The sequence below is a fragment of the Dermacentor variabilis genome, chromosome 2, assembly GCF_050947875.1.
Source record: "Dermacentor variabilis isolate Ectoservices chromosome 2, ASM5094787v1, whole genome shotgun sequence".
Lineage (NCBI taxonomy): Eukaryota > Metazoa > Arthropoda > Arachnida > Ixodida > Ixodidae > Dermacentor > Dermacentor variabilis.
The window spans coordinates 67,005,463-67,017,135 of record NC_134569.1 but is presented as its reverse complement, the minus strand read 5'-3'; the positions used below and the strand labels follow the sequence as shown (position 1 = coordinate 67,017,135).

The following is an 11,673-nucleotide window of genomic DNA, read 5'->3' as shown; positions in this document are numbered from 1 at the left end:
GGTCGTTCCTTCCTGTTCAGTTTTAATTCTGCGTATTACGCGCTCGTCTCTAGCAACGCCACTTTAATCTGCCGCCACAGGTGCGAGTACGTACAAAGGGCGTGTAATCTTCTTTGCTATTTCCGCACAAGAGTTGCACGTGCGGGTGCTCGCTGGATGAACGAGAAAACGTGGAAAAGAAGACAAAAGTCTGCTACTTGAAGGCGCGCGACCACGTAACGGTCTCGCGCGAGAGCGGGTGGCAGCAGAAGAAGAACAGCCAACGGTCGCAACGGTCGTCAGGGCTGAGCCAGGTAAGAGCCGGTCCGCCGGCAGCGCTAAACCTTACGTAGCCTTCGCCTCAAGTTGCTCATGTTGCCCTTTTGACACCGGCATCGTTAGTCCTGCAGAGCGTCGCCTATTTCTCTAGTTGTAGTCGTGTTACACTTCCGGCGTGTTCCAGTGATTTGCCTTGGCGCAACTGTTTCGCAGCTGCAATGGCGCCACCGCAAGACGGAATTTCCCTCCACGACGCGGACGCGAAGTACAAGGTCGCACGCGAGCGCCTTGCCCTCGGAGTGAGTGCTGCGCAGTTTCTTGCATATTACTCCCTCAAATTTCGTTCTTTTCTTCGTGCATGTTGCCTGCGCCCACACTGTAGTGCTTCGAGCAGTTAGCATGATGCCTATTACGAAGCCCAAAGCGGCGTATTCGTGAAATTCATAGTTCGTGATGCCGCTATATACGTAACTGATGCGCAGCATGCTTGGAAAAGATATGCGCCGAGGGGAATTCCTCGGTGGCATGTGCTGACATCAGATATGTGGAAGCAGATTCGCAGATATAGTTGACGTTTTCGTAGCAGTTTTCACGGAATCGAGTGGAATTACTTAATGCATATCGTGTAAGAAGGTTAAACCTACGCGAAATTAAATGCTCTACTATGGTTTACCGTGTCAAATACCTTAGTAAAATCTAGAAACAAGCAACCGATGATGCATCCGAAATATGACATCAAAAAAGGAATAACCAAGCGCCCATAACAAAATTCTTATGTAGTGACTCTATCGGGATACGAGTAGTCAAGACTTGTAGCAAGAATATAATGAGGGTTTGCCAAAAAATTAAGGCGTTACGAGCCAGAAGTTCCAAAAATTCGCAATCAAATTGTTGCCTTCTCTTGAGGGCATTAGAGGCCCCTGCGCCTACACGCGTGTCCGTGCACAGTGGAGGGCAAAATGGGGAGGCTGCAATGAGGGGTCGATGTTAAATTTAGGCACACTGAAGGGGAAAATAATTTGAATAGTTATTAGTAAGTAACTCTTCAACAATACCAAAGAAAGCCACCTTTATCCGTGAGGAGGCTTCCTATGCGAGAAAGGATGCACAAACGAAATACGGGTAATAACACAGCCTTCAAGTTTCTCCACCAGCACGCCGAAACGTCATGAATTCTGACGATGCCTGCTTGAGCCCTAGTCAATTTTTTATCACGAAAGATGGACTGAATTTTATCGTAGAGGAGCTAAAAACTGAACTTAGCAAGTTTCAATAACATTTTTTTTTCGCGATAGGTATTACATGGGCATATGTATAATACTTAGGTGACAGCTCGAAGCGTTCGCTCCGTTCTGCCGGCGCTCTTCAGCACGTCAGCCTTGTGACAGCGAGCGCTTGCGGCCATCGAGTGAGGTAATCAGTAGGCGAATGCTTATGAAACGACGAACATTACTTCGTGAAATTGTCTAATGCTTTGCTATCGTTGTCAATGACTCGCCTTACGGGCGAAACTGCGAATTTTATTACTGAGTCACAACGACCCAAATACGCAAAAAAAAGAAACTGCATTTAAATCCGTTGCATCACACGGACGTATACTGGCGCTGGGGTTTAAGGCGCAAAATGTAAAAAGGAAATTTAACTGGCCTTTTTCTCTTATAATAAACCTATTACCGTGAATTAACGAGTCTTTAAAGAATGTATTAGTTCAAACAGTTTTAGAGGAGCTCTGCACTGTTCGTTCAAGTCATTCCGTTTTCGCGGCCACTATATACAGTATAAAAAATACGCTTTGTATACTGCGCCCTCGCTACTTCGGGTTGGCTCACGCTTTCTAGCGAGGGCTTCCTTCCTTCCATGGGTCCTCGACATGAGTTAAGAACCAGACCTAAACAGGTCAGTCGTTGTTGTTGTACGTACGGTGCTTACTTCACTCGCTATTTACACCGCCGCTAATTCCAACCGCTCTTTTCGTCTCTTGCAGGAAGGGACCGTCGCACTCAAGTTCGGCCCGATGTACCTCAAAGTCCCGACCGTCAGAGTAAGCATAGCGTCTGGTTGCCTTTTTCCGTCTTCACGTCTTCGCGTAACGCTTAACACCTTAAAGGAGCTGAACGACCGCAGTTCCGAAGGCGTAACGCTTAACAACTTCAAGGAGCTGAACGACCGCAGTTCCGAAGGCGCAACGCTTAACAACTTAAAGGATCTGAACGACCGCAGTTCGTCACGATCGACTGGCGCATTTCGGCTTACGGCGAGCTCGCCTCTTCGCGGGTATTTCGCAACTTTCTGAATGGCCTGTGATGAAACGAGGCACATGGCCTCCGAGATCGCACGGACGCCCCGATCGCCCAGGCCACGAGAGGACAATGTTGTTTTTCCTTTCACAACATAGATGGCAGTAGGCCTTCTACTGTCCGCGTAACGGGTATAACATCATCGGTAAGGAGAAGTACATTGCGTTCTCAAGAAGGCAATGATCTCGATGGCGTAGTGGGTGCGACATCGATCGTGCGAACTGCCGTGCTTTGGGCGCTGTCATACGGCTGGTATAGTAGTCTGCACTAGTCTGCATAAGATCAGTGAAGAAACAGGATAATACAGGCAACCTTTTCCATGAAGTTAAAAGGAGCGCATGGGGTGGTTCATATGAGTTCATAATAAGGAGTGTCCGAATATTCGGAACTTTAGAATAACTAATCGAATATTGTCCCATTCGATTCAGTAATCGAATCGAATAGTCACTAGTTGAAAACACAAATATTTTTTGAATAGTATGTGCCGTTGACTTACACAATCAAACATAAATTGAAGCAAAAGAAATCTGGGTTCCACCCTATCCTCAATGGACATAAACGAGGAGGTTATATAACAATACATAACCTCATTGGACGTAACCTACTAGAGCAGGCTGTGTCGCTCAGTCACTCTTTCGGCTAAACACGATCACCCGCAATAAAGTATTTATACAAGACAGTGGGCATTGTTTGATGCTATATATAGATGCAGCACCTGTGTCCTCTCATCGGATTAAATCAGAATGCCTTTAATTGCAGCGTACGTACATTTAGAATAGTGGCATCATCTGGGACAATTCGAGAAAACTAGAGAAAAAAGTACTTTTTTTTTTCACTCTGCCGTCATGCAGAGTGAAAAATGCATTATAATATAAATAAACGTTATATTATAATGCATTACCGCGTATATAATTTCTAAAGAGCGTGGCGTTTGAGGACAATCTGCTTAGTTGTTCCCAATGCTCCGTTTGTGCTCTTAATGAAGGATGCTTTATAATGTGCAGCATAATCACAGGAAATTTGATCTTGTCGGGAGCATCAAGTTGTTAAAATGTTTTGATATTAAAAGTGAGAGGGCTGAACAGTATATTCGCAAACTATTCAAAAAGTATTTTACATTTGATTCGACTCTGTAATAAAGACTGCTGCATGCTATTCGCGCACCCCTAGTTATTAAACTATCCTGTGCGACACAACGTTGCCAGGAAAAAGAAAAAAAACATTAAGAAGCGAAGCACTCTGAAATTTTAATTCTGAATGAATACACTGAAAAAAAATTACGAAAAAAAAAAACCTCCCCGTCGGGGAATCGAACCCCGGTCTCCCGCGTGACAGGCGGGGATACTGACCACTATACTAACGAGGAGCGGTGTTCAGGTGCGTATTAAGTTTTGTGTTCTGAACGTTTCCAATGTCGCTCTTCGCAGCGGCTGACACACATGTCTTTTTTTTTCTTTTTTTACTATGGCAGCTGTGTACTGTACGCAGTCTTCGCGCAACGTCTCTTTTCAACTTTCTGAGTGTTACCAGGAGGAGGTGCCTTCCGCATACAGCTTTCAGGCCGGCCGCGTGCGATTTGCTCGTTTGTTGCTGCTAAGGGGACGCACGTGGTCAGCCCTAGCAACGCTTACTTTCTCTTGTGAGTGAGGGAGCGACTTTGGCCTGCTATCTACGTTTTTGCCGCGGCACATACAGATTATTCAACAAAAAGAGTACATTTTGTATCTCTTTAACGCGCCGTAGGCAAAATGATAATGGTGAGGGAAGAAGGAACGAAAATTTCGTACGGCTTAAAGGCCTTGTAAATATAGCAACCGCATATTTACATTCAAGGAAGTTTTAAAGAAGACAAGTCATATTCGATTCGCGCTACTCGCCGCCTTGAAAAGTACGATAACAACCGCAGTCAAGGTCGCACGCAATGTCGCAATAGAACCCATGCTCTTTGGTGAGAAGAGGGGGGGCGGAGCAAGGCTCAGAATTCGCAGTGACGTCACCCCGAACGGGAAACGAAGTTATCAGAGGCGCTAAATTTGAACGCACACGTGACTTCCTCTGGAGATTTTAGAGCCATACTACGGAGGTTAGGCGTGGCGCACCCGACACAATGTAGGACAAAGCGACACCCGCAAACACATACAAAGAACAAAAAAGATAACACGCTCGTGGCGCTGTGCTTTTGACTCTTTTGTCCGCTCATTATAGCTATGAGTATGCGTCTTTTTGTCTGGCTTCCTGCATTTATCGCAACTGCCGTTATTGCCCTACAAACTGAATCTTAGCCCGTCGTTACGATTGGCGTGAAACACCCAGTGCAAATAGAATTATCGAAAAGCCATGGCTAATCGGAAAGCGCAGTGTCTCATGTGGTTCCCGGTCTGGCTGGAGCCCCGCAGTGATTACGAGCCTCTCTCTCTCTCTCTCTCTCTGTGTGTGTGTGTGTGTGTGCGTGCGCCTGTGCGTGCGTGTGCCTGTGTGTGTGTGTGTGTGTGTGTGTGTGTGTGTGTGTGTGTGTGTGTGTGTGTGTGTGTGTGTGTGTGTGTGTGTGTGTGTGTGTGTGTGTGTGTGTGTGTGTGTGTGTGTGTGTGTGTGTGTGTGTGTGTGTGTGTGTGTGTGTGTGTGTGTGTGTGTGTGTGTGTGTGTGTGTGTGTGTGTGTGTGTGTGTGTGTGTGTGTGTGTGTGTGTGTGTGTGTGTGTGTGTGTGTGTGTGTGTGTGTGTGTGTGTGTGTGTGTGTGTGTGTGTGTGTGTGTGTGTGTGTGTGTGTGTGTGTGTGTGTGTGTGTGTGTGTGTGTGTGTGTGTGTGTGTGTGTGTGTGTGTGTGTGTGTGTGTGTGTGTGTGTGTGTGTGTGTGTGTGTGTGTGTGTGTGTGTGTGTGTGTGTGTGTGTGTGTGTGTGTGTGTGTGTGTGTGTGTGTGTGTGTGTGTGTGTGTGTGTGTGTGTGTGTGTGTGTGTGTGTGTGTGTGTGTGTGTGTGTGTGTGTGTGTGTGTGTGTGTGTGTGTGTGTGTGTGTGTGTGTGTGTGTGTGTGTGTGTGTGTGTGTGTGTGTGTGTGTGTGTGTGTGTGTGTGTGTGTGTGTGTGTGTGTGTGTGTGTGTGTGTGTGTGTGTGTGTGTGTGTGTGTGTGTGTGTGTGTGTGTGTGTGTGTGTGTGTGTGTGTGTGTGTGTGTGTGTGTGTGTGTGTGTGTGTGTGTGTGTGTGTGTGTGTGTGTGTGTGTGTGTGTGTGTGTGTGTGTGTGTGTGTGTGTGTGTGTGTGTGTGTGTGTGTGTGTGTGTGTGTGTGTGTGTGTGTGTGTGTGTGTGTGTGTGTGTGTGTGTGTGTGTGTGTGTGTGTGTGTGTGTGTGTGTGTGTGTGTGTGTGTGTGTGTGTGTGTGTGTGTGTGTGTGTGTGTAGGGGGGGGACGGGGGGAGGAGGGGGGCTTCTGCGAACTGCGCGAGTCAAAGATAGGCCCTCCTTCCTCCAGCCAAACGGGACCCACGGGTTACCGCCGGCGAAGGCAAGCACGTGTAACATTGCCTAGGAAAGAGGGAGCAGCCGCCAATCACCGACCGGGATCAATACACACCATGTGACGTTCATCATCATCAGCAGCAGCAGCCTATTCTATGCTCACTGCAGGACGAAGGCCTCTCCCTACGATCTCCAATTATCCCTGTCCTGCGCCAACTGATTCCAACTATAGCGTCCGCGAATTTCCTCATTTCATCGCCCCACCTAGTCTTTTGCCGTCCTCGACTGCGCTTCCCTTCTCTTGGCACCCATTGTGTAACACATGTGACGTTGGCGTGAGCAAAATCCCGCCTACGATATTAGCGGGCCTACTTAAGCCACCCCGCAATGTATCTTTTTTTATTGTCTTCGTTATTTTCTTGGCGCTGAGCCGTGCTCCCTCAAGGGCTACAGAAGACAGCGCTAACACATCGTTTTCACACCGAACCACCTCCCTCTTTCCTACTTCGTTACCATGGAATAAACGGTGCAAGTCTCACTCTACAAAACGTCTCGCCCCTGCTTGGTCGCTATGGTCTCGCGGACGCCTGCGGCCTGCCGACAACGCCACGCTGCCCAGTAGTAACGCCGATCGAGGCTCAAGTTACCGGCGTTTCAACAGCGTCTCTCTCTCTCTTCGCAGGTGATGTTCGTGTTCACCAAAGAGGACGCGCAGTACGGCGCGCTCAAGTGGGCCGCGGAGAAGATGCACTACGCGTGCAGCCTGAGTACGACGGCCGAGGAGGCCATCGAGAATTTCTTCAGCGAGCGCCCGCACCTGGTGTTCATCGACGCGCGGGGCAAGGGCGGCATGGACCCCACCGCTCTGTGCAGGTCCGGCGCCTTACGTTGACGCGTGCACGACACTTGTGAGGCGCCTGCATAAAAGCGACCACCGCGTGCTGCACTTGGGCTACGGTGGCTTAGTTGGGCTAAAGCCCCTGCATCCACGCGCCACCGCCGCTTTAAGGGGCTTTAAGTTGGGCGACGCCAGTTTCCGGCCGTCATTGAGAGGGATAGACACGGACACATTGCATAGTAGCCGACCGCCTGCCCCGCCGCGTGCTTGTATGCGTAGTGCTATGTGGTGCTGTGTGATTGTGGGGCACTACGTGCCAAAAGCACGATATCATTATGAAGCACGCCGTATTAGGAACTCCAAAATAACTTTGATTCCAAATAACTTTGACTGCCTGGAGTTCTTTAGCGTGCACCTAAATCTAAGTAGACGACCGCTTTTGCATTTCGCCTCCATCGACATGCGTCCGCCGCGGTCGGAATCGAACCCGCGAGCTCGGCGAAGCAACGCCATAGCCACTGGGCTACCGCGTTGGGTCTGCTGTTTCTCGAGCTTACGTTCACTGAAATTCGACAGTCCGGTCTAATGCTATGTGTCGCTATGTAAGCAGCGTGTCCTTGTGGGCAGTTTCGGTCGCATAAGTTACAAATTTATATGCGCAAAGTTCAATACGGTGTTCCGTGCAACGACTTCACGGATGAATTTCACGGATGAAAAGAGGAAGCTTTAGCTCAGGCGCTCCTGTCTAAACACATGGGAACGACGAAACTGGTTTTCTAGGCAGCCACTGCACCGGTTTTGATAAAGTGTGTTGCATTAAAAAAAAGATTGTGACTGTGTGAAGCGGGTTATTGATTAAAGCTGTCAATTTTCTTTACGGAACGCTAAAAATTGCAAGATTGAAAAAAGAACTCAAGTATAAAGTTTACAATTCTGGAGCTTAGCAATAAAAATAAGCGATATAAACATTTTGCAAAGTGCACCTAATAATACATCTAAAGAGGACAAATTGGTGTATCATATACACACCCCTATGAAACATACCACGTATCTGTGGGTAGGACTCTTGTACAAGCCTTGTAAACATTCTAACAATTTAACCTGAGCTGTAAATTTATAAATCAAGTTTGCCTGCTCTAGATGCTCTAACGGATGTAGCTTACAGAATGGCGATATCGGTTCTTGATGCATAGCTACAGATCTTCACCAATTTTAGGCAATTTTTCTAAAGAATTCAAGGTTTTCATTCAAGATTCTTCGTCTAGAGTCACTACAATTTAGCTTTCTCTCTTAAGTGCGACAAATTTCATTCAAATCGGTCCAATGGTTGTCTCATAAGGTATTTCTGCGTGTTAGATGTATTTGAATAGGGAAATCGGCGTTGGCGCCGAGCTAAAGCTTCCTCTGAAGTGCAGACGCTTCACCTGTCCATAGCTCATTATAGTGTGTGGGTGTGCGCTTTACTTCTGGCACTTGACAAAAGAAGGTTACACATCATTCGCAAGGGACATTTAAGTAATGCATTCACTGATTAAGCAAATTACATTAACTTCTTAGTTACAGACTTTACGGTACATGCATCTATATTGGAAAGTTGATGGGAATTGCCGTCAAAGTCTAGTTCCATGCTTCAACATTTCAAAACGGCCTTGTAAACTGGAATAATTGACCTTAAATTATTAGTTAAACTTGCCTGACTAAGCACGCGGCACTGCGAAGCGCAGTTTGCCGTGCAACTTTCTTGTGACGTAGCAGGGTGGCATAGAATGAAGCGGCCGTGGCACTTCCCTCTTCCGGCGATCTTAATGGCGCTGCGCGCAACTCCCAACAGGATGCACGTATAGGCACTTCAGCAGCAGAGGCGAGATGGACCGCTTTATCGCGTCGTAACGCCCAGCTTTATTTTTCGACACCCTGTGACGTCACAGGAGAGTTGCACCGGGAGCTGCGGTTCGCAGCGTTGCGTGGCTAATCAGGTAAATTCCACACATAATTCGAGGCCCATTATTTAGCTCAACGTGTCCGTTTTATAATTTTGAAACTCGTAACTAGACACTTGCGACAATCCTGAAGAGATGTCGGGCGGCAGTAGCTGCGACAAGCAGATCCGCTCGTACGGCCAATGCTCAAACATTTGCAAGGCCACGCATCGGCGGTTAGATGATCGTGCGGAATCGCAACCGGTACATAAAATATCGCAGCATGCGGTGCTTGTTGGCTTACGTCCCTCTTTCTTTCTCGTAGTTTGTTCTGACGGAATTAGGAGTGACGTAAGACTTGATAAAGAAGTTGTAGCTCCTGCAGTAAAGATATCTTCACGTCGTCGCTTTCGCTTTGTAGTATATCCAACAAGGCGTTCGTCGTATAGGTCACGAGGACGCATTAGTCGCGAGAAATTTACTGCAACGTCGGCTAGCCTCGTAGAATGACTCTACAAGTATTATGTTGTTACGAAGCACAGCACTGCATCCGTGCAGCTTTTTCAATCATTGACCAGCCACATTGTTTTCAAATGCTATAGTTGGTTAAACCAGTCGTAGAGTTCATCTTTTAACACCAACCTTCCTTCGTTCCGCAAAAGTGAATTAATGCACGACCTTTAATATAGTAGCTGTGCGTGCCATTTGTCACACATGGAAGCAGCACGTATGCAAGTATATTTAGGTTTGCAAACTTCTTCCTACTGAACGAACGCGAGGCTGGATTGTTTTTTTATCATCTCCCAGACAGTTCTAGTCACCTCTGTTTTGTGCCAGCCGAAACCATGTTATGCTTGATTACTTTATACTCTCGCCACCCCGTCTAATTATTCTTGCTTAGGTACCTGCTGTAATTTTACATGGTCTGCGTGTTTTTGTCCCTTTATGACAGGACTATGCGAGGCAACAGAGGCAGCCAGTTCTCGTGCATCGTCGCTGTTGTCAAGAGAGGGTGAGTGAATTGACAAATTGTGCTCGGTGACTGCTGCACGAGCGACTCTGCAACGTTTTCCGCTTGTTCGAAATCGATACGAAATGTAAGTCGTAAGTTTTGAGTTATCGGTAATTCAGAAAACGAATTACAAATTATTTGTCATAATAAACCACTTTGCTCAATTACAGATTTTTTTTAACGCACATATGTACTCTTCTAGGCCAGGAATAAATGGGAAGAAGTTGTTTTATTATTAATTTTTTATGTGAAATGCTGTTCGGGCTTTCTGGTGTTTATGGTCCCCTAGATGGAGCTAGTGGTAGCCTGCGTCGCCTATAGCGTGTTGAAGAGAGCACCAAGAAGAAAAACATCAAGGGTGACATGTAGCTTTTTCTGCAATTTCAGGGTAGCTTGCTTCTGACTTCATTGTTCTACCTGTGCAGTGGTTCGTTATTTTGGCCCTTGTTGCGCAAACATCATCACCATGTTATGCATTTGCTGCCTCATAACCACGGTGAAATGTACTGAACGAGTAGACGCATGAATCCGTCAAGTTTTCTACAATTACATATTTTATGCTTGACTGGAAAAGGTGACGTTGCAGACATAACCACGTGATCGCTCACTCTGTTCTTTACTTTGCAGGCTGGCCGAGAAAGAAGACGCAGCTATCGTACCACTGCTCAAATACGGTTTCAGCAGGGTAATTTATCCTAATTGCACATGTGTTTATAAAAGAAAATTTGATATCTTGCCCTAACGCCCTTTTTTTAGTGCGCACATGTGTGTGGCATGTTCTTGCGCACGCAAACACGTATCCATCATTAAGCCGGTCCTGCTGCTTCTGCAAGAAACCCATATTATAAAAAGCTACACTGGAAGCATAGCGCGCAATGGACGATCCACAGAGACTAGACAGGACAAGCGCTAACTTTCAAGTTGAAAGTTAGCGCTTGTCCTGTCTAGTCCTTGTGGATCGTCCTTTGCGCGCTATGCTTCCAGTGTAACTATGTTTTACCAACCAGCCCAAGCTTATAATCTTCTTATAAAAAGCTATAGTTACATTAAATCTTGTCAGGCCAGGACAAGGTATAATAGTAAAAAAATTAAAAACAGGCTGGTGGTATGCGTTCTAAACGCATATCACCAGACGTGTCGATGCGTCTGATTGAGCGACAATCCTGATAGGTTGCTAAGCACGAGGTCGCGGGATCGAATCCCGGCCACGGCGGCCGCATATCGGCGGGGGCGAAATGTGAAAACACTCGTGTGCTTAGAGTTGGGTGGACGTCAAATACCCCCCCCCCCCCCCCCCTCTGGTGGTTCAAAGTATTCCGGAGTCCTCCACTACGGCGTGTCTCAGAATCAGATCGTAGTTTTGGCACGCAAAACCCACAATTTAATTTTTTTGATAGACAATCTAGGGCCGTATAACGTAAAACTATTCCAATATGTTTTTATTCCAATCTCCTGACGTCAAATTTGCGTAACCGCCGACGCAAGCATCGGGCGGTCAGCCGCGTGGTTACCTGAACATGCCAATCAAACGCTCTCCTTGTTCATAGGATGTCACTTTTGTTTGCTTGAAAAACGAATCACATTGTCTGCACTGAGCGGCTTGTCTTATCTAATCGGCTCACAAGAGGCGAGGAGCATGCTCAAGTGGAGAGGGATTCGATGGGGCCGAACCACTGCACTGAATATCGATAACCGGATGAACAGGGTGGTGCCGGCGTCTGCGATTGGTCCGCTTTCGCTTACTTAGCATGCGGTGGCTCGTCGACAATCGCGGCGGCATGCAACGGAAGCATAAGAATGTCGCAGCAAAGAAGAGTTGGCAAAACGAGGTCGCAAACGTGCGGAAAGTTCTCGAAAACGTCACATGGCCACGCAAAAAGTTCTATTACACGCAAATAAAT

The 11,673-nt window shown here is 47.1% G+C and overlaps 1 protein-coding gene and 1 non-coding gene across 2 annotated transcripts in view; one reads left to right on the top strand and one right to left on the bottom strand.

Moving 5' to 3' along the window:
- The first annotated feature begins 220 nt into the window (after window positions 1-220).
- LOC142572038 (high affinity cAMP-specific and IBMX-insensitive 3',5'-cyclic phosphodiesterase 8B-like) overlaps window positions 221-11,673 on the top strand; it is a 35,039-nt gene continuing 23,586 nt past the window's right edge. The window contains exons 1-6 of the mRNA XM_075680838.1: window positions 221-293; window positions 472-557; window positions 2,243-2,299; window positions 6,686-6,876; window positions 9,713-9,772; window positions 10,400-10,457. Of these exons, the coding sequence (XP_075536953.1) occupies window positions 477-557; window positions 2,243-2,299; window positions 6,686-6,876; window positions 9,713-9,772; window positions 10,400-10,457 (447 nt within the window). The 5' untranslated portion in view covers window positions 221-293; window positions 472-476. The remainder of the gene's footprint in view (window positions 294-471; window positions 558-2,242; window positions 2,300-6,685; window positions 6,877-9,712; window positions 9,773-10,399; window positions 10,458-11,673) is intronic.
- On the bottom strand, window positions 3,850-3,921 carry TRNAD-GUC (transfer RNA aspartic acid (anticodon GUC)). The gene has a single exon. It is a non-coding gene; the product is annotated as a tRNA-Asp (tRNA).